The sequence below is a fragment of the Aotus nancymaae genome, unplaced genomic scaffold (assembly GCF_030222135.1).
Source record: "Aotus nancymaae isolate 86718 unplaced genomic scaffold, 86718_ANA_hifiasm-v0.15.2.pri h1tg000033l, whole genome shotgun sequence".
NCBI classification, from domain to species: Eukaryota; Metazoa; Chordata; class Mammalia; order Primates; family Aotidae; genus Aotus; species Aotus nancymaae.
In genome coordinates this window covers 22,361,419-22,384,856 of record NW_026988447.1, presented here as the reverse complement: position 1 = coordinate 22,384,856, position 23,438 = coordinate 22,361,419, and the positions used below count along the sequence as shown (strand labels likewise).

Below are 23,438 nucleotides of genomic sequence, written 5' to 3'. Positions count from 1 at the left end.
AGAAAACAGGGTAAAAAGGAATGAACAAAGTCAACAAGAAATATGGGATTATGTGAAAAGACCTAATCTATGTTTGATAGGTGTACCTGAATGTGACGAAGAGAATGCATCCAAGCTGGAAAATACTCTTCAGGATATTATCCAGGAAAACTTCCCCAACCTAGCAAGGCAGGCCAATACTCAAGTCCAGGAAATACAGAGAACACCACAAAGATATTCCTCTAGAAGAGCAACCCCAAGGCACATAATTGTCAGATTCACCAGGGTTGAAATGAAGGAGAAAATACTAAGGGCAGCCAGAGAGAAAGGTCGGGTTACCCACAAAGGGAAGCCCATCAGACTCACAGCAGATCTCTCAGCAGAAACCCTACAAGCCAGAAGACAGTGGGGGCTGATATTCAACATCCTTAAAGAAAAGAACTTTCAACCCAGAATTTCATATCCAGCCAAACTAAGCTTCATAAGTGAAGGAAAAATAAAATCCTTTGTGAACAAGCAAGTACTCAGAGATTTCATCACCACCAGACCTGCTTTACAAGAGCACCTGAAAGAGGCACTACACATAGAAAAGAACAACCAGTACCAGCCACTCCAAAAACACACGAAATGGTAAACAGCATCAACACAATGAAGAATCTGTATCAACCAACCGGCAAAACAGCCGGCTAGCATCAAAATGGCAGGATCAAATTCACACATAACAATATTAACCCTAAACGTAAATGGACTAAATGCCCCAATCGAAAGACACAGACTGGCAAATTGGATAAAAAGCCAAAACCCATCAGTGTGCTGTATCCAGGAAACCCATCTCACATGCAAGGATACACAAAGGGATGGAGGAAGATTTACCAAGCAAATGGAGAGCAAAAAAAAGCAAGAGTTGCAATTCTCAAACCAACAAAGATCAAAAAAAACAAAGAAGGACATTACATAATGGTAAAAGGATCAATGCAACAAGAAGAGTTAAAACCATCCTAAATATATACACACCCAATACAGGAGCACCCAGATACATAAAGCAAGTTCTTAATGACTTACAAAGAGACTTAGACTCCCACACAGTAATAGTGGGAGACTTTAACACCCCATTGTCAATATTAGACAGATCAACGAGACAGAAAATTAACAAGGATATCCAGGAACAAACCCGGACCAAGCAAACCTAATAGACATTTACAGAACTCTCCACCCCAAATCCACAGAACATACATTCTTCTCAGCACTACATCGCACCTGCTCTAAAACTGACCACATAATTGGAAGTAAATCACTCCTCAGCAAATGCAAAAGAACGGAAATCATAACAAACAGTCTCTCAGACTACAGTGCAATCAAGTTAGAACTCAGAATTCAGAAACTAACTCAGAACCACACAGCTTCATGGAAACTGAACAACTGGCTCTTGAATGTTGACTGGATAAACAATGAAATGAAGGCAGAAATAAAGATGTTCTTCGAAACCAACGAGAATGAAGACACAACATACCAGAATCTCTGGGACACATTTAAAACAGTGTCTAGAGGAAAATATATAGCAATAAATGCCCACATGAGAAGCAAGGAAAGATCTAAAATCGACACCCGACCGTCAAAATTGAAAGAGCTAGAGGAGCAAGATCAAAAAAACTCAAACCCTAGCAGAAGACAAGAAATAACTAAGATCAGAGCAGAACTGAAGGAGATAGAGACACAAAAAAACCCTTCAAAAAATCAATAAATCCAGGAGCTGTTTTTTCGAAAAGATCAACAAAATAGATCATTAGCTCGATTAATAAAAAAGAAAAGAGAGAATAATCAAATAGATGCAATAAAAAATGATAAAGGGGATATAACCACAGATTCCACAGAAATACAAACCATCATCAGAGATTATTACAAACAACTCTATGCACATAAACTAGGAAACCTGGTAGAAATGGATAAATTCCTGGACACTTGCCTCCTCCCAAGCCTAAACCAGGAAGAAGTCGAAACCCTGAAAAGACCAATAACAAGGTCTGAAGTTGAGGCAGCAATTAAGAGCCTACCACCCAAAAAAAGCCCAGGTCCAGATGGGTTCACAGCAGAATTCTACCAGACATACAAAGAGGAACTGATACCATTCCTTCTGAAACTATTCCAAACAATCCAAAAACAGGGAATCCTTCCCAAATCATTTTATGAGACCAACATCATCCTTATACCAAAACCCAGCAGAGACTCAGCAAGAAAAGAAAACTTCAGGCCAATATCCATGATGAACATAGATGCAAAAATCTTCAATAAAATACTGACAAACTGATTGCAACAGCACATCAAAAAGCTTATCCACCATGATCAAGTAGGATTCATCCCGGGGATGCAAGGGTGGTTCAACATACGCAAGTCTATAAATGTAATTCACCACATAAATGAAACGAAAGATAAAAACCACATGATTATTTCAATTGATGCAGAGAAGGCCTTTGACAAAATTCAACAGCACTTTATGCTAAAAACGCTCAATAAACTTGGTATTGATGGAATGTATATCAAAATATTAAAAGTTACTTATGACAAACCAACAGCCAATATCATACTGAATGGGCAAAAACTGGAAGTATTCTCTTTGAAATCTGGCACTAGACAAGAATGCCCTCTCTCATCACTCCTATTCAATACAGTATTGGAAGTTCTAGCCAGAGCAATCAGGCAAGAAAAAGAAATAAAGGGTATTCAAATAGGAAAGGAGGAAGTCAAAAAGTCTCTATTTGCAGATGACATGATTGTATATTTAGAAGACTCCATCGTCTCAGCCCTAAATCTCCTGAAACTGATAAGCAACTTCAGCAAAGTCTCGGGATACAAAATCAATGTGCAGAAATCACAAGCATTCTTATACACCAATAACAGACTTAAAGAGAGCCAAATCAAGAACGAACTGTCATTCACAATTGTGACAAAGAGAATAAAATGCCTAGGAATACAACTAACAAGGAACGTAAAGGACCTCTTCACTACAAATCACTGCTCAAGGACACAAACAGATGGAGAAACATTTCATGCTCATGGTTAGGAAGAATCAATATAGTGAAAATGGCCATACTGTCCAAAGTAATTTATAGATTCAATGCTATTCCCGTCAAGCTACCAATGACCTTCTTCACAGAACTGGAAAAAAACACCTTAAACCTCACATGGAACAAAAAGAAAGCCCACATAGCCAAGACAATTCTAAGAAAAAAGAACAAAGCGGGAGGCATCACACTACCTGACTTCAAACTATACTACAAGGCTACAGTAATCAAAACAGCATGGCACTGGTACCAAAACAGAGATATAGACCAATGGAATAGAACAGAGGCCCTGGAGGCAACACCACACATCTACAACAGTATGATCTTTGACAAACCTGAAAAAAACAAACAATGGGGAAAGGATTCCCTGTTTAATAAGTGGTGTTGGGAAAACTGGCTAGCCATGTGTAGAAAGCAGAAACTGGACCCATGCCTGACACCTTACACTAAAATTAACTCTAGATGGATTAAAGACTTAAACATAAGACCTAACACCATAAAAACCATAGAAGGAAATCTAGGCAAAACCATTCAGGACATAGGCATAGGAAAGAACTTCATGACTAAAACACCAAAAGCATTGGCAACAAAAGCCAAAATAGACAAATGGGACCTAATCAAACTCCACAGCTTCTGCACAGCAAAAGAAACAGTCATTAGAGTGAATTAGCAACCAACAGAATAGGAAAAAAATTTTGCAATCTACCCATCTGACAAAGGGCTAATATCCAGAATCTACAAAGAAAGAAAACAGATTTACAAGAAAAAAACAAACAAGCCCATTCAAAAGTGGGCAAAGGATATGAACAGATACTTTACAAAAGAAGACATACATGAGGCCAACAAACATATGAGAAAATGCTCATCATCACTGGTCATTAGAGAAATGCAAATCAAAACTACATTGAGATACCATCTCACGCCAGTTAGAATGGTGATCATTAAAAAATCTGGAGACAACAGATGCTGGAGGCAATGTGGAGAAATAGGAACACTTTTACACTGTTGGTGGGAGTGTAAATTAGTTCAACCATTGTGGAAGACAGTGTGGCGATTCCTCAAGGACCTAGAAATAGAAATTCCATTTGACTCAGCAGTCCCATTACTGGGTATATATCCAAAGGTTTATAAATCGTTCTACTATAAGGACACATGCACACAAATGCTCATTGCAGCACTGTTTACAATAGCAAAGACCTGGAACCAACCCAAATGCCCATCAATGATAGACTGGACAGGGAAAATGTGGCACATATACACCATGGAATACTATGCAGCCATCAAAAACGATGAGTTCGGGTCCTTTGTAGGGACATGGATGAACCTGGAAACCATCATTCTTAGCAAACTGACACAAGAACAGAAAATTAAACACCGCATATTCTCACTCATAGATGGGTGTTTAACAATGAGAACACATGGACATAGGGAGGGGCACATCACACATTGGGGTCTGTCGGGGGGATACAGGAGAGAGACAGCAGAGGATGGGGAGTTGGGGAGAGATAGCATGGGGAGAAATGCCAGATATAGGTGATGGGGAGGAAGGCAGCAAATCACACTGCCATGTGTGTACCATGTGTACAATCTTGCATGTTCTTCACATGTATCCCAAAACCTAGAATGCATTAAAAAATAAAAAAATAGGAGAGAGATCCAAGATGGCTGATCACTAGCAGCTCGGGATTGTAGCTCCCAGAGAAAACACACAGAACGAGAGGACGCCACACTTTCAGACGAATTTTTGTTACTCACGGACTGGAAGATTCCCAGCAGAGAAGCCCCACGGGTTGCCAGGGCGACTCTTGTGGCCGGCGTCGCAGTTTTGCCGGCACCCAGGCACAGCCATTCTTGGTGCAGAGTAAACGAGACTGATAGATGTTTGGAGCTCCAGGAAGGCAGAGTCGCCTATTTACCTGATTGAAGAAGGGACTCAAGAGGGAAGCCAGACTGGAGATTCCCAGGGCAGAAAAGCACCACGAATCTTGATGCCACTGTTTTGGCCGGCGCAGTGGGTTGCTCAGATTTCGGCGCTGGGAATCAACAAGTTGGACGTCCACTCAGAGACCTAATTTGAAAGTAAGCAATTACAAAGACTACAGGTGGATGAACTCACAATGAAAGGAAGAAACTGAAAAGGCTGAGAATACCCAAGATCAGAATGCCTCTCCTTCTACAGGTGATCACAGTTCCTCATCAACAAGAGAACAAGGCCTGATGGAGAACAAGTGCATTCCATTAACAGATTTAGGCTTCAGAAAGTGGATAATAAGGAACTTTAGTGACCTAAAAGAACATGTTCTAGCCCAATGTAAAGAAACTAAGAACCTCGAAAAAAGGTTTGAAGAAATCCTAATGAGAATAGACAATTTAGAGAGGAATATAAGTGAATTAATGGAACTGAAGAACACAATACAAGAACGCTGCGAAGTATGCACAGGTTTTAACAGTTGAATTGATCAAGCAGAAGAAAGGATATCAGAGGTTGAAGACCAACTTAATGAAATGAAAGGAGAAGACAAGATTGGAGAAGAAAGAGTAAAAAGGAATGAGCAAAGTCTCCAAGAAATATGGGACTATGTGAAAAGACCTAATTTACAATTGATAGGTATACCTGAATGTCATGAAGAGAATGAATCCAAGTTGGAAAATATTCTTCAGGATATTATTCAGGAAAACTTTCCTAATCTAGTAAGGCAGGACAATACTCAACTCCAGCTAATCCAGAGAACACCACAAAGATCTTTCTCAAGTAGAGCAACTCCAAGACACATAATCGCTAGATTCACTAGGGTTGAAATAATGGAGAAAATTCTAAGGGCAGCTAAAGGTCACGTTACCCATAAAGGGAAGCCTGTCAGACTTACAGCAGACCTCTCACCAGAAACACTACAAACTAGAAGAGAGTGGGGGTCAATACTCAATATCCTCAAAGAAAAGAATTTTCAACCCAGAATCTCATATCCAGCCAAACTAAGCTTTATAAGTGAAGGAAAAAGAAAATTTTTCACGAACAAGCAAGCACTCAGTGATTTCATCACCACCAGGCCTGCTTTACAAGAGCTTCTGAAAGAAGCACTACAAACAGAAAGGAACAACCAGTATCAGTCATCCCAAAAACTTACCAAAACATAAAGAGTATCTCTATAATGAAGAATCTATATCAATTAATGGGCAAAATAGCCAGCTAGCATTAAATGACAATATTGAACTCACAAATATTAATATTAATTCTAAATTTAAATGGATTAAATGCCCCAATCAAAGACACAGACAGGTAAATTGAATAAAAAGTCAAAACCCATCGGTACGCTGTATCCAGATCTATTTCGCAAGCAATGACAAAGACTCAAAACAAAGGGATGAAGATTCACCAATTAAATGGAGAGCAAAAAAAAAAAAAGAAAAAAAAAACAGGAGTTGTAACTTTTGTCTCTCACAAAATAGACTTTAATAGTAACAAAGACTAAAAGAAACGAAGAAGGACATTACGTAACGGTAAAAGGATCAATGCAACAACAGGAGTTGATGATTATAAATATATATGCACCCAATACAGGAGCACCCAGATACATAAGACAAGTTCTTAATGACTTATAAAGAGACCTGGACTCCTGCACAATAATAGCGGGAGATTTTGACATCACATTGTTAATATTCAATGGATCAACGACATAGAAAATTAATAGGGACATCTATGATTTGAACTTAGACCTGGAATAAGTAAACTTAGTGAATTTTTATAGAATTCTCCACCCCAGGTCCATAGAACATACATTTTTCTCAGTATCACATTACACCTATTTTGAAAGTGACCACATAATTGGAAAACTGGGAGTAAATCATTCTTCAGCATTTGCATAGCATTTCACAGACTTAAATGAAATATTGGTTGGCTGTTTGTTTGTTATTTTCTTCCCTTATTCCTTCCTGTCTCCGTTGTTAAGCACAATTATCGGCATAAAAGAGGTTTTTAATACCTATTTGTAGACTGCATTCTAGCCCGGGCAATAGAGCAAGAATCCTGTTCTCTCTCCCCCTTTTTCTTTCTCTTTCTTTCTCTCATAAAAAAAAAAAAAAAAAAAAAAGGGAACAAATAGCATATAAGTCCTGTAAGATATTCACAAAATACAGCCATACTGAATGAATCCCTTATTTGTATCAAATACAGAGTTAAACATAGCAGATGTACCTATTTTTCCTCTTTCAACATTGGGTAAATTTGGTGCTTAGGAAATGATTATATTATTTTAAAGACCTTATTACATGGTAGCAGTCATAAATAAATCAATTCTTTTGTTTTTTCAGTCTTTTAGGCAGAGACTAACAATTGTGCTGAATTGTAAGACTGTTTTGTGGTGTATGTTCAACCAAGCTGAATCTACTTAACACATTCCAACTTTAATCTTAGTGAAATATTGAATCATTATTTCCAAATATACAAAAATAGTTTTGCAAAACCATGTGCCACCTACCATCTTGTAGCAGGCAAATAAATTTGTATCTCCCAAAGGCTGATATTAACATTTTGAAAATTTCTTAAAACTCTCCTTTATATCACTTCTTATCTGACTTATTGTATGTCTCCTAACTAATTTCCTTTTTACCTTTTTTTTTTTTTTCTTGAGACGGAGTCTCACTCTGTTGCCCAAGCTGGAATACAGTGGCGTGATCTCGGCTCACTGCAACCTCCACCTCCCAGGTTCAAGCGATTCTCCTGCCTCAGCCTCCTGAGTAGCTGGAATTACAGGCATGCACCACCACACCCAGCTAATTTTTTTGCATTTTTAGTAGAGACGGGGTTTCACCATGTTGGTCAGGCTGTTCTCCAACTCCTGACCTTGTGATCCGCCCACCTCGGCTTCCCAAAGTGCTGGCATTACAGGTGTGAGCCACTGCGCCCAGCCTCCTTTTTATCTTGCCTCACTTCAATCCATCCTCAACAAGTCTCAAATATGAACAAACACTGACTGTTTTACTGTTACTTACCTTTTCAACTGATCATATTATCTACACAGTAAAGTATAAACTATTGAATAAAGTTTTCTATAATCAGGCTTCTACCAAACTATATAACTTCACATATGCCATTTCCCTAGGTTCTAGTCTCATTTACTACATGAAATTCATTGGATAAGCTATGTTTCGTTTAAGTTGTATACCTATGCACATACTATCAGCCCTTGGCATCCAAGGGGATTGGTACCAGGACCTCTGTGGATACCAAAATCCACTGATGCTCAAGTCCCTTATTTAAAATGGCTCCTCTTGTACACTTTAAATCATCTCTAGATTACTTACAATACCTAATATAATGTAAGTATGTAAAAAGTTGTACTACTGTTTTTCTATTTGTGTTATATTTGTTGTTGTATTGTTATTTTTTGTGTGTTTTTTCCAACTATTTCCAATCTTCAGTTAGTTGAATCTATGCAATTAGAACCTACAGCTATGGGGGGCTAACCGTCCCATTTCCCTTGCTTTTATGTCCTTAGTGAAATCCTATTCTTGCTTCATCATACAGAATAATCATCACCTACATGCAGACTTCCATGATCCTTTCAAGCAAAGTCAGTCACTTTCTTCTTTGGGCTACTTCTACAATGAGCCCATATTTAGTGGAAAGTAGTATTGCATGGTGGAGTCTGTCTTGAATTCTAGAATTTCCTGCTTATCAAAGAAAGATTCTGTGATCTTTCTTTGTTAAATTACTTAATCTTTCTGTACTAGAGTTTCCTTATTTGAAAAATGATAAAAGAAACAGTACAACTTCATATAACTTTTGAAAACTTTACTGAGATAATTGGTCATTTTATGCATGTAAAGTTCTTAGAACAGGACTCATTTCTTAGTAAGCACTAAATAAAAGTTATTAATTACACTGTGTAATAATAGTTTAAAGCTATACTTCCTCCACTAGATTGTGAAGTCCTTGACAGTAGGGACTGTGTCTTTTTGTCTTTCAATCTCTAATAAATTTTAGTTACAAATCTCAGTAACTATCTGCTAACTTAAACTGAAAAATATCTGACCCTAGAGAAGCAAAGATTGAGCAATCACTTTCTCATGCAGTTTCCTGTTTATAAAGAGTAGTCATTCTTAATATGTAAAGTGCTAATCATATATTTCACTGAAGGACTGAAAGTTCAAAATCACATGAAGTAAGATATATGACGTTGCACTAATGAACTTCATGAATTTCATACTCAACACATTTTTAAGTGATCCTGCCACTCTTCCAGTAGCAATTACTATTGTTCTCTTCTGCACCTCCAAGGTGTCAGAGCAGTGGGGCATCTTCAGTGAACTGGTGACATGTGTTGCTCTCTTCAAACCAGTGACTGGTGCCATATTGTGTTAGAAATAAGATATGATGGGGAGAGAGATCCAAGATGGCTGATCACTAGCAGTTCGGGCTCGTAGCTCCCAGTGAAAGCGCAGAGAACAAGAGGACACCACACTTTCAGACGAATATCTGTTGCTGATGGACCAAGAGATTCCCAGCAGAGGACCCCCACGGGTCGCCAGGGCGACTCTTGTGGCCGGCGCAGCGGTTTTGCTGGCGCCTTAGCGCGGCAGTTCTTGGTGCAGAGAGATTCCCGGGCAGAAAAGCACCATCAATCTTAACACCGCTGTTTTGGCCGGCGCAGTGGATTGCTCAGATTTTGGTGCTGGGAATCAACAAGTGACGTCCGCTCAGAGACCTAGTTAGAAAGTTGGTAATTACAAAGACAACAGAGGGATAAATATATAATGAAGGGAAGAAACCAGCCTAAAAAGGCAGAGAATACTCAAAATCAGAATGTCTCTCCCTCTACAGAGGATCGCAATTCCTCATCAGTAACGGAACAAGGCTTAATGGAGAATGAGTGTGTTCCAATAACAGAAGCAGGTTTCACAAGGAGGGTGATAAGAAACTTCTGTGAATTAAAAGAACTTGTTCTAACCCAATGCAAAGAAACTAAGAACCTTGAAAAAAGGTTTGATGAAATGTTAACGAGAATGGACAATTTAGAGAGGAATATAAGTGAATTGATGGAGCTGAAAAACACAACACGAGAACTTCGCGAAGTATGCACAAGTTTAAATAGTCGAATTGATCAAGCAGAAGAAAGGATATCAGAAGTCGAGGACCAGCTCAGTGAAATGATACGAGAAGACAAGATTGGAGAAAAAAGGATAAAAAGGAATGAGCAAAGTCTCCAGGAAATATGGGACTATGTGAAAGACCTAATTTACGTTTGATAGGGGTACCTGAATGTGACGAAGAGAATGAATCCAAGTTGGAAAATACTCTTCAGGATATCATTCAGGAAAGCTTTCCCAACCTAGCAAGGCAGGGTAATATTCAACTCCAGGTAATACAGAGAACACCACAAAGATATTCTTCAAGAAGACCAACCCCAAGGCACATAATCACCAGATTTATTAGGGATGAAATGAAGGAGAAAATACTAAGGGCAGCCAGAGAGAAAGGTCAGGTTACCCATAAAGGGAAACCTATCAGACTTACAGCAGATCTCTCAGCAGAAACCCTACAAGCCAGAAAAGAGTGGGGACCAATATTTAACATCCTTAAAGAAAAGAACTTTCAACCCAGAATTTCACATCCAGCCAAACTAAGCTTTATAAGCGAAGGAAAAATTATATCTTTTGCGAACAAACAAGTACTTAGAGACCTCACCACCACCAGGCCTGCTTTACAAGAGCTTCTGAAAGAAGCACTATACATATAAAGGAACACCTAATATCAGCCTTCCAAAAATATATCAAAAAGCAAACAGCATTAACACAATGAAAAATTTACACTAACTAATGGGCAAAACAACCAGCTAGCATCAAATGCCAGTATTAAACTTACATATATTCTAATTGGATAAAAAGCCAAAACCCATCGGTATGCTGCATCCAGATCCATCTCACATGCAACGATACACAAAGACTCAAAACAAAGAGAAGGAGGAAGATTTACCAACCAAACAGAGAGTAAAAATAAACAAATAAACAAAAAGCAGGAGATGCAATTCTCGCCTCTGATAAAGTAGACTTTAAAGCAATAAAGATCAACAGAGGCAAAGAAGGACATTACATAATGGCAAAAAGATCAATCTAACAAGAAGAGCTAACGATTCTATAGATCAACGAGACAGAAAATTAACAAGGACATCCAGGACTTGAACTCAGATCCGGAACAAGTAAACTTAAACATTTATAGAACTCTCCACTTTAAATACACAAAACATACATAACCACCTCACACCTAGTCCAAAAGTGTCTACATAATTGGAAGTAATTCACTCCTCAGTAATCGCATAGCATTTCATAGGTTTAAATGAAATATTGGTTGGCTGCTTGTTTGTTATTTTCTTCCCTTATTCCTTCCTGTCATCATTAAGTATAATTATTGGTATAAAAGAGGTTTTCAATACCCATTACTAAACTGCATTCTAGCCTGGGCAAGAAAGCAATACTCCCATTCTCTCTCTCTCTTTCTCTTCTTTTTTCTTCCTTTTCTTCATTCTTTTTTTTCTTTCTTTCTTTCAAAAAAAAAAAACATACAATGGAGCTCCAACATGTCTGGTAGCAGACTTTTCAGTGGAAACCTTACAGGCCAGGAGTGAGAAACATGACATATTTAAAGTACTGAAGGAAACAATTTTTACCCTGTAATAGTATATCCAGAGAAAATATCCTTTAAGCATTAAAAACAAAAAAAAAAGAATTAAGATATGAATCAGTGCTAGTTTACCAAAGAAGGCAAACTTTACCAAAGGAGTTCAACTAGCACTGATTCATATCTCATTACTGACACAATATGGCACCAGTAAAGTTATACTATTAGATCAAGTGGTGAAAGATATTCAATTTAAGTATATTCACAGGAATATTTGATGAGATAATGAATATTAAGGAATTCCAAAGCAACCTAAAAAAAAGTTGGAAAAGCTTTTAAAAAACTGGGAGGAAAAATCACCTCTACAGTATGCCATAGTATATATATGCCACATCTTCTTTACTCAGTCTATCATTGATGAGTCTTTGGGTTGATTCCACATCTTTGCTATTGTGAATAGTGCTGCACGTGAACATACATGTGCATTTATCTTTGTAACAGAATGATTTATATTCCTTTGGGTATATATACCCAGTAATGGGATTGCTGAGTCAAATGGTATTTCTGGTTCTATATCTTTGACGACTCACCACACTGTCTTCCACAATGGTTGAACTAATATATATTTCCACCAACAGTGTAAACACGTGGCATACTATTCAGCCATAAAAAGAAATGAGATAATGTCCTTTGCAGGGACATGAATGGAGCTGGAAGCCATTATCCTCAGCAAACTAACACAGGAACAGAAAACCAAACACCACCTGTTCTCCCTTATAAGTGGGAGCTAAACAATGGTAACACATGGACACAGGGAGGGGAACATCACACACTGGGGCCTTTTAGGGGGATGGGGTGGAGGGGGAGAGCATTTGGCTTAATACCTAGGTGATAAGTTGATAGGTGCAGCAAACCACCATGGCACACATTTACCTATGTCACAAACCTGCATATCCTACACATGTACCCCAGAACTTAAAATTAAAATTTAAAAAAATCGCCTCCATCCAAACAACAAGAAAAAGCTGAATAAACTACAAACTCCTACCAGACAGGCTGAAATCCAAGAATGGGGCAGCCCCCATTCTGAGAAGAAAAAAAAAGATTACAGATTGTCCCAACTGTAGTAGTGCACAGGAGGAAGGAACAGAGAACAAATAAAAACATAAGAAGAAACCAAGTATAACTTTAATAATTTGCCAAAGACCAAATGCAGGCCAGCATAATAGTACAGAAACACTGAGAGCCCCAAACACAAGGTGAATTCACACTGACTCTCAGACTTTGCAAGGGCCCTCACTTTGCACATAAAGATTGGAAGAGGGCAAAAGACTAAAGAGCCTAAGTCACAAAGGAGGGGACTGATCACCACTGAAGAAAAGTAAGAAGTTCTACCCTCCTTCCCAAACCCTTCTCTCCCATAGAGCAAAGGACTTAAGCTGCTGCAGGAGGAGAATCAACCCTGTTGACCCAAGGACACAAATACACATCCATCCTTGCTGAAAGATGAGTAAAAGAAAAAACCCTGTATAACCGGGAGAGGGGCAAACAACAGTCCTTTCTCAGAGTGAGGGAGAAAACTGTCTTCTACAAAAGACCAGCCACAGATACAAGGCTGTCATGAATAGGAGGAGCCAAAATGCTGAGAATGACCCACCCTCAAGGCCAGGCACATAGGGCCTACCTAAGATTGCTGCTGGACTAGAAAAAGAGAGAACTGGCTGGGCATGGTGGCTCACATCTGTAATCCCAGCACTTTGGGAGGCTGAGGCAGGTAGATTACCTGAGGTCAGGAGTTAGAGACCAGCCTGACCAACATGGAGAAACTCTGTCCTCCTCCCACCAAAAAAAGAAAGAAAAACAGAGAACTACCCTGCATCTCATCCCTTGAACTGAGTAACAAAACACAGTATTCTACGGCTGGAAGTAGGGCAAGAGCATGGAGAGAGGCACCCTCTTAAAGCACAAGCGTGCTGGAGCACAGGAAAACAGGAGTAAGAAAGTGTCTCTGGCATGATGGTCCCACAATAAGCACAGGGCATCTTTAGAGGAATTTGAAGCCTGTGAGGCACTGAAGGTAACCATAGCAAAAACAAAACCCAAACTCTCCTCAATTCCCAAGTAATGCAAATCCCACAATAAAGGACAAATAATAGAAAAAGGTGCTCATTTCAAGGTGTAAATACTATTTATCTCAGTATCTACTAATCTGCACATAATATTTGGCACCCAACAGAAAAAAATGACAAATGAAAAGAAAACCAGAATTATCATAAACAGGAATAGACCAGAGATGCCCCACTTGTTGGAACTACCAGACAGGAATTTTAAATAACTATAACTATGACTAACATTTAAAAAAAAAAAAAAAAAACCTAGAAAGGTAAAAAGATAAAATGTGTTAATAGACAGAAATTTCAATAGAGATGAAAATTCTAAGAGTCGAATGGAAGAGCTACAAATACAAAATATAAAATCACAGATGAAAAATTTCTTAGGCAGAATCATCAGTAGATTCAATAAAGCCAAAGGCAAACGCAGCAGATTTGAAGCTAGGCCAATGAAAAACACCTAAACTAAAACACAAATTTAAAAAAAAAGTGAAAAAAATAAAGTATCCAAAAGCTGTGGGATAAAACTAAATGGTCTAGTGTATGTATATTTGGATTCCCAGATTCCTAGAAAGATAATAGAGAAGAAATAGGGCAAAATAAATAATTGAAGAAATAATGGACAGAATGTCTTTTACAACCTAGTCTCAAAAGTCATATACCATCGCCATATTCTACTGGTCCTAAAGACCTATCCTGACACAGTCTGGAAGGGGTCTGCAGAAGGGCATGAATACCAGAAGGCAAGGATAACTGGAGACCCTGGAGACCATTTTGAAAGCTGGCTACTACAAATCTGGTGAATGGATAAACAAACTGGTATACCCATATTGTGGAAGAGTAATCAACAATAAAAAGGAACAAACTACAGATATGTGCGACAGCAAAACTCACAAGTGAATTATGCTACATGAAAGAAGTTAGACCCAATAAGCTACATACAGTATGGTTACATTTATATTGGCATTCTGGGAAAGGTGAAACCAAAGGGACCCAAAACAGATCAGAGTTGTCAGGGACTTGGAAAGGCACAGAAGACATGAGGGAACTTTGTGGAATGATGACAATGCTATACATTTGATTATAATGCTGCTTACATGACTGGGCATGTTTGTAAAACTCATAGAACTCTACACCTAAAAAGGATGAGTTTTATAGTATATAAATTATACCTCAATATAGTGCTCATAAAAGGAGAAAGAAAGGAACCTTGAGGGGAAACAGAGGAGGCTTGGTTGAGAGGATGGCTATAGGAGTCTTAACGTGTAAATAATAAAAGCCTAGGTGGGTTGACGATGTTGGGGGCTGGGTAGGAGTCTGCACTGCTTTGACTTTCCTCCCCTTGGTTAATAAACACAAATGCTTGTTTCTGAAAAAAAAAAAAAAAAAAAAGATGACTGACTACTAAATGAATAACATTATAAAGTTCCTCAAGCTAAAGACATTTCTCTAAACTTGAGTCTGCAGATGAAAACTGCCTACCAAATTATGTGTTACGGGGGTGAGAAAATATATCCTGGCAAAAGTCATGAACTCAAAAATAAAGAGAAAAATCTTAGATGCATCCAGGAAAAAAAACAAGTTACTTAGGAAAAAAAAAAAAAGAGACAGACATAGGCCTTTTTACCTACAACATGGCAAAAGAAGATAGTGAAAAAGCATTCATAAAGAAAAGGACTGCCACTCAAGAATTCTGTCCCAACGAAAAATAAAAGGAAAGTATTTTGGTATATGTTAGCATTCACTTATCCAATTGAGAGAAATAGACAAAAAAAAAAAAAGCTAACTAAGAACTGAATCATAGCAGAGATAGGGGAGGAAAAGAGAGAAGACCTTAAGACATATGTAATTAAATCTAACTAGGGATTAGTAAAGAAAACTAGAGGAGAGAGATCCAAGATGGCTGACCACTAGCAGCTCGGGATAGTAGCTCCTAGTGAAAGTGCAGAGAACGAGAGGACGCCACACTTTCAGACGAATTTTTGTTGCTCACGGACCAGGAGATTCCCAGCGGAGGAGCCCCACGGGTAGCTAGCGTGACTCTTGTGGCCGGCGCAGTGGTTTTGCTGGTGCCTCAATGTGGCAGTTCTTGGTGCAGAGTGAGCGGGACTGGGTCCTCTTTTGGCCGATTCCCGGGCAGAAAAGCACCATCAATCTTAACACCACTGTTTTGGCCGGCACAGTGGATTGCTCAGATTTCGGCGCTGGGAATCAACAAGTTCGACGTCCACTCAGAAACCTAATTTGAAAGTCGGAAATCACAAAGACGACAGGTAGATAAATTTACAATGATGGGAAGAAACCAGCGTAAAAAGGCTGAGAATACCCAAAATCAGAATGCCTCTCCCTCTACAGGTGATCACAGTTCCTCATCAGCAACGGAACATGCCCTGATGGAGAACGAGTACGTTCCATTAACAGAAGTAGACTTCAGAAGGTGGATGATAAGAAACTTCTGTGAATTAAAAGAACTTGTTCTAACCCAATGCAAAGAAACTAAGAACTTTGAAAAAAGGTTTGACAAAATGCTAATGAGAATAGACAATTTGGAGAGGAATATACATGAATTAATGGAGCTGAAAAACACAACACGAGAACTTCGCGAAGAATGCACAAGTTTTAACAGTCGAATTGATCAAGCAGAAAAAAGGATATCAGAGTTCGAAGACCAACTTAATGAAATAAAATGAGAAGTCAAGATTAGAGAAAAAAGGATTAAAAAAGAATGAGCAAAGTCTCCAAGAAATACAGGACTATGTGAAAAGACCTAATTTATGTTTGATAGGTGTACCTGAATGTGACGAAGAGAATGAATCCAAGTTGGAAAATACTCTTCAGGAGATTATTCAGGAAAACTTTCCCAATCTAGTAAGACAGGACAATATTCAACTCCAGGTAATACAGAGAACACCACAAAGGTATTCCTCAAGAAGACCAACCCCAAGGCACATAATCGTCAGATTCACTAGGGTTGAAATGAAGGAGAAAATACTAAGAGCAGTTAGAGAGAAAGGTCAGGTTACCCACAAAGGGAAGCCCATCAGACTTACAGCAGATCTCTCAGCAGAAACCCTACAAGCCAGAAAAGAGTGGGGGCCAATATTCAACATCCTTAAAGAAAAGAACTTTCAACCCAGAATTTCATATCCAGCCAAACTGAGCTTCAAAAGCAAAGGAAAAATGAAATCTTTTGCAAACAAGCAAGTACTTAGAGATTTTACCATCACCAGGCCTGCTTTGCAGAAGCTTCTGAAAGAAGCACTGCACATATAAACGAACAACCAGTATCAGCCTTTCCAAAAATATATCCAGCTAGCATCAAATGGCAGTATTAAACTCATATATATTATTAACTGGATAAAAAGCCAAAATCCATTGGTATGCTGTATCCAGACCCATCTCACATGCAACGATACACAAAGACTCAAAGGGACAGAGGAAGATTTATCAACCAAACGGAGAGCAAACATAAATAAATAAAAAGCAGGAGTTGGCCGGGCGCGGTGGCTCAAGCCTGTAATCCCAGCACTTTGGGAGGCCGAGGCAGGTGGATCACGAGGTCAAGAGATCGAGACCATCCTGGTCAAAATGGTGAAACCCCGTCTCTACTAAAAATACAAAAAATGAGCTCGGCACAGTGGCGCGTGCCTGTAATCCCAGCTACTCAGGAGGCTGAGGCAGGAGAATTGCCTGAACCCAGGAGGCGGAGGTTGCGGTGAGCCGAGATCGCGCCATTGCACTCCAGCCTGGGTAACAAGAGCGAAACTCCGTCTCAAAAAAAAAAAAAGCAGGAGTTGCAATTCTCACCTCTGATAAAATAGACCTTAAAGCAACAAAGATCAAAAGAGGCAAAGAAGGACATTACATAATGGTAAAACGATCAATGCAACAAGAAGAGCTAACGATCTATATATACACGCACCCAATACGGGAGCACCCAGATACATAAGACAAGTTCTTAATGACTTATAAAGAGACTTAGCCTCCCACACAATAATAGTGGGAGACTGTAACATCACATTGTTAATATTAGACTGATCAACGAGATAGAAAATTAACAAGGATATCCAGGACTTGAATTCAGACCCGGAACAAGTAAACTCAATAAACATTTATAGAACTCGCCACTTCAAATACACAAAACATACATTCTTATCAGTACCATATCACACCTATTCCAAAAGTGACTACATAATTGCAAGTAAATCACTCCTCAATAATTGCATAGCATTTCACAGGTTTAAATGAAATATTGGTTGCTTGCTTGTTTGTTGTTTTCTTCCCTTATTCCTTTCTGTCTCCATTGTTAAGCACAATTATTGGCATAAAAGAGGTTTTCAATTCCCATTTTTAGACTGCATTCTAGCCTGGGCAATAAAGCAATATTCCCATTCTCTCTCCCTCTTTCTCTTCCTTTTTCTTCCTCTTCTTCATTCTTTTTTTTTTTAATTTCTCTTTCTTCCTTTTTCTTTTAAAAAAAAAAGAAAAAAGAAACTAGACAGAGATATATGATAAAAAAAAATTCCAGTGCATTGGAATTAAAATAAAGCATCTAAACAAAAGGAATGTTAAAATCAGACCAGTGTACAGTAGTATCTTTATCTGCAGTTTCACTTTCTGTAGTTTCAGTTACCTTTGGTCAATCATGGTTCAAAATATTAAATGGAAAATTCCAGAAATAAACAATTGGTAAGTTTCAAATTGTGCACTCTTCTGAGTAGTGTGAAGAAATTTCTCACCATCCTGCTCCGTCTCACCCAAGACATAAATCATCACTTTGTCCAGCATAACCAAACTGTATATACTACCTGATCATTAGTCATCAACATCATCTGCTCCTGACATCCAATTAATCAACATCATTATGGCTTGATGATCCAGGATCACCAGAAGCAGATGCTCCTCCTTCTGAAGTATTGTCAGAAGGTTAATAGTAGCCTAACGCTACATCAAAACCCCTATATTATTCACCTCACTCCCTCTCATCACATAGACATTTTATCTCTCATATCATCACAAGAGGAAGGGTGGATACATTACAATATTTTGAGAGAGAGAGAGATCACATTCACAAAACTTTTATTACTTTCTTATTACTTCTATTGTTATAATTGATCTATTTTATTACTATCATTGTTAATCTCTTACTGTGCCTAATTTATAAATTAAACTTTATCACAGGTATTTATGTATAGGAAAAAACATGGTATTAATATAGAAAGAGTTTGGTGCTATCCATGGTTTTAAGCATCCACTGGGAGTCCTGGAACATATCCCCTGGGATATAGGGAGATGACAGTATAAGGAAACTGCAAGTGACTATTTCCAACGGCTTTTTCATTTTTACCTGGTTTGCAAGATGAGAGTGACCAAACAGCTTGTGACCCAATTTCCCGTACTGTTCCAGTCCTTTCCAACTGCTTAGGGTCAGCACCAGGAGGTGTCTTGTTTGGTGTGGTCATTTTTTAAAGTATTCTATGTGGAAAAAAAGAATGCACACATTATATCAGGAGCTTAGCATCTTTCTACAACAGGTTTTTACCAATAAAAATTTAATGGCGTTCATATACCCTGATATTAATAATTTATTCTCAGATGCAGTTAATATAATTAAATCACTGTAATTTAACTCTTAGGTGCTGGGCATGGTGGCTCACACCTGTAATCCCAACACTTTGGGAGGCTGAGACAAGAGGATCATGTGAGCCCAAGAGTTCAAGACCAACCTGGGCAACATGGCAAGGCCCCATTTCTATTTTTAAATAAATAAAAATCTTAGGAATTCAGGTTTTATTTCATATGACCAGATATGCAAAGCAGCGAGCTATCGTAGTCAAAAGACCACAGAATCAAAGTTTTGGCTTCAGTATCTCCTTTAATTAGCCTAAACTTTGAGTAGGCCTGGGCTTTATTTCTTCTCCTGTCAAAGACGTTCACTTGATGATTTTTAATTATATAATGCTGTGCAGTTCTATACTTCTATGACTAAAAATTCAAATGACTTTTAGCTCTAGACAAGTCAGATTGAAATACTCTTATTCTAGGAATATGTAAACATTGATCCTCATTTTATTTATTCAATTTTTTTTAGAGACACGATCTAGCTATGTTACCCAGGCTGGTCTTGAACACCTGGCTTCAAGCAATGCAATCCTTCCACCTCAGCCTCCCAAGTAGCTGGGATTACAAGTGTGATCCCACTGTCCCCCACCAAGATCCTCATTTTAAATATTCATTGAGTGATACAGAGATATATGCCCTCTAGCTGTCAAAAGTTTCATTTAAGGCCAGGCCTTAAACGAAACCTGGTGGCTCACACCTGTAATCCCAGCAGTTTGGGAGGCAAATGTAGGTGGATTGCTTGAGCCCAGTAGTTCAAGACCAGCCTGGCCAATATGGTGAAACCCTATTTCTACAAAAAAAAAAAAAAAAAAAAAAATCAGTCTGGTGTGGCAGCACGCACCTGTAGTCCCAGGGAGGCTGAGGCGGAAGGACCACCTGGGGTGGGGGGGTGGGGGGATGGGGGCGCCGGAGGTTGCAGTGAGCGGAAATCGTGCCACTGCACTCCAGCCTGGGTAACAGAGCGAAACTCTGTCCCCAAAAAACAAAAATAAGAAAAAATGTTAAAAAGTTCCATTTACATATGGTCTTAACATAGAAGATAAAGTCAGGAAAATGACTTCAAGATTTTGAAGTAACTGGCCCATTCTAAAAAAGTTGACTTCATCTTTCACATCTTTTGTTAATTTTAGTAAGTCTACGCAAATGTTAAAAAACACTTCAATATTGGATCGTGAAGAATATGTAAAACTGCTTTGGTAGCGCAGTTACTGCTACTGAACATTATACTTGCTATTCAAAACAGGTGCAATACTTCTGCATACCCTTTCCTTGATACCTCCCATGTATCCGAAGTTGTTCTCTAATCAGCACACAAGCACCTGATACTCACTAAATAACCGCAGAGACAGTGGACTGTAAACTTTAGCAAGGCCTAAGGCTTAGATGCTCAATAGGTAATTTACTGAATGAATAAACAGATGAATAGGTTCAGTCATGAACTAGTTATTTGTCATTTGCCTGCAAGTTAAGTGAGATCTAGGACGAGACTATTCAACTTGCAACATTATTACTAACTGAATGTCCTTTCATCTAAAAAAACAAAGAAAGAATGTCCACCTCCACTTCAGGGCGGAATTCAACTGCCGGCCTTGGGACTGGACGCCACCAAGTGGATAAAATACGGAGTTCGGAGAAGATTGGATTCCCGGCCTTGAACTGACCACACAGTTGAGAGGGAGCTGAGGCCCGGGAGAGCGCGCAACAGCAAGCCGTGTCGGGACCAGATTCTGTTGGTCCTACTGATACCTCTAGGGTGCCAGAATGACTAAGGCTCCACTCCCGACCCACCGGCCTTGAGGAGAGCGCGAGCGTAAAAAAAGATTGAAACTGGGAAGGAGAATGCATCTGTTTACGCTAGGACCACGCTCCACGTCGGAGAAAAGCCAACACACTTACAGTTTCCAGACCTGGCTGCTGGCCGAAACTCAGGTTCTCAGGACCTCCAGCAGCTACGTGCCACTCCCACTCAGCTTCCTAGGACAGCCTGGCTTCCCCAGCGGCGAGGAACAAGGGTCGCAGTACAATGACGTCATCGCGCCCTACCTACCTCCAGGGTTCCGCCTCACGCTCTCTGTCGCGCGCGCGCACTACATCCTATGGCTTGCGCGAGTGGCGGCTGGGCACCGCCATTTTGGCCGGTGGCCGTGAGAACACGCTGTGTGGCTGAAAAGTGAAGGCAAGAGCTGATTTGGCCTCTGCGCTCCCCTCCGCAAGGGGATCGTTTTCTCCAGGTACGTGCATAGCCCAGAGAGGTTTGGCTGTTAGCTGCCATCTACCAGGCTGGAAAGACTGTAGGGACGTTCTCCGAGAGCCTTTGGTTAGGCCTCAGGTGGCGGAGACGGTAGCAGCGCGTGGCAGCGGCTCCTGCGGGACAGCTGGAACTGCCGGAGCGCGGGCGACGCCGAGAGCTTGGGGGCGCCTCGGTCTTCCCCTCCAGCGGACCTGGCTGTCCCCGCTGTTGCCTGCCACGCCCGCCGGGACTTCGAGAATGGACCTAGATGCCGTAGTCTCCACTCCCTCTTTACCTCACTCCTGCCCTGGAGCCAAACCTGCTGGAGAGGAGAGCACCCTTAGAACTTAGCAGCACCCTCTAGTACCCCCACACTCCCCCAGCACACTAAAATGGATATATTGTCACATGCGCGTATTTGCTTGTGGGAAGTCGTGGCTTCCACGTTTTGGTGAGTGAATGAGTCATGGCATCTTGCCGCCATGAAATCGAATACTCCTGTCCACTCCCAGGCTTTATAGAAATGATGCCCACATGTCGCTCTGCTTTTCTCAGAACAGTGTGTACGCAGCCATGACTGGGGTTATCCCCAGTAATTTCCCACTTAAAATCCTATCGCTTTTTTGGTACGCTTTTATAGCACCCGGCACTTTCTCCCCTTATTTGTTTTTCCCTTTATTGTATCTTATACTCATTGAAATCAAGGTTGGTGTCTTTACTCAGAATACCTTTATTATCTTTTCAGGGCTTCGTACATTGTAGACATTTAATACTTATTGTGAATGAATGACAGCCAAAGCCGAATTTCCACCTCCCAGTAACTACATAAGCTTATTTTCTCTTTTTTGATGGTAAAATCTGTAAGAGAAAGAACTGTCCAAATAACATGTTTTATTTTTGTACTCTTTCCCAACAGGACTGCTAACTAATCATTTATGATAGTGGCATTTATGTTGCAGTAGTTTATCCCGTATTCGAAGAATATTCATTATATTCAGACACCTGACAATAATGCTTTGTTAGCGTAACCAAAGGCTCAGAACTTGTATTTTAACCAGAAGGTGTTTGGGGTTTGTGAGTTGTTTTTGTTTTTTTTTTAACTTAGTTCTCCCCTATTTTAAAAAAGGGAGGGTTTTTTTTTTTTGTTTTTTTTTTTAAGAAGAGCATTTAACAGTTGGGAGGGAGGGGGAGAAAACAATATTTAGAGTTCCTTCTAAATGTCTTAAAACTCTGAAATGAGAGCCGTGTACCACTCCTCACTTATACGTGTTTTATAAGTCTAATAAACTCCAATAAGCATAGGTTAGAATGTTTCATGTGATATTAACGATCATTGGTTAAAAGCAGTCTTTGAAATGCTTTTACACAGCATTACAATTATTTTGGTTTTAGACTGTAAATGCTTCCAAATATACCTTACTTCCTTTTTCCCTTTTAGCTGGAAGAATGACACTGAGGGTCATTGTTTTAGTGTCAGTTTTGAACAGTTTTTGTCTTCAAATCTGAAATATCCTCAAATCCTTCTTTGTTTGCAGGAGCCTGTTAACTATAACCTTCCTCTCCAAGCTTTACTGTGCCTATCTTTTCTATTGAAAAGAAGTAGGGAATCCCCTTGCCCCAATTCTTGAAATTGATACAGAAGTTGAATTAAAAGTGTTCACACAATTACTTAACAGTTCTATCCATGTTCATTTTTCTTAAATCCACTGCAATTTATCACCATTTTTATATAAATCAGTTGAAGAAATAAAGTAATGGGAGATGATGGGGTTAGATAATAGAATGCCTGAATGCTGATAAAAAGGAGCCCGTGGAGAGAATAA

General features: G+C 39.4%; 2 protein-coding genes across 5 annotated transcripts in view; one reads left to right on the top strand and one right to left on the bottom strand.

Moving 5' to 3' along the window:
* The window catches only part of ANAPC10 (anaphase promoting complex subunit 10), a 213,718-nt gene extending 192,313 nt beyond the window's left edge, over nucleotides 1–21,405 (bottom strand). For 3 of the 4 annotated variants that reach the window (XR_010345367.1, XR_010345366.1, XR_010345368.1), the window contains exons 1-2: nucleotides 21,282–21,405; nucleotides 19,111–19,238 (exon numbers count right to left, since the gene is read on the bottom strand). Coding sequence is in view for 1 of the 4 variants with exons in the window: in XM_064383841.1 (XP_064239911.1) it covers nucleotides 19,111–19,225 (115 nt within the window). In the remaining 3 variants the exon portion in view is untranslated. The remainder of the gene's footprint in view (nucleotides 1–19,110; nucleotides 19,239–21,281) is intronic. The other variant, XM_064383841.1, reaches the window with a different exon arrangement.
* A 103-nt stretch (nucleotides 21,406–21,508) lies between these two features.
* The window catches only part of ABCE1 (ATP binding cassette subfamily E member 1), a 32,714-nt gene continuing 30,784 nt past the window's right edge, over nucleotides 21,509–23,438 (top strand). Inside the window, exon 1 of the mRNA XM_012453991.3 lies at nucleotides 21,509–21,616. The gene's annotated coding sequence lies outside the window, so the exon portion shown is untranslated. The remainder of the gene's footprint in view (nucleotides 21,617–23,438) is intronic.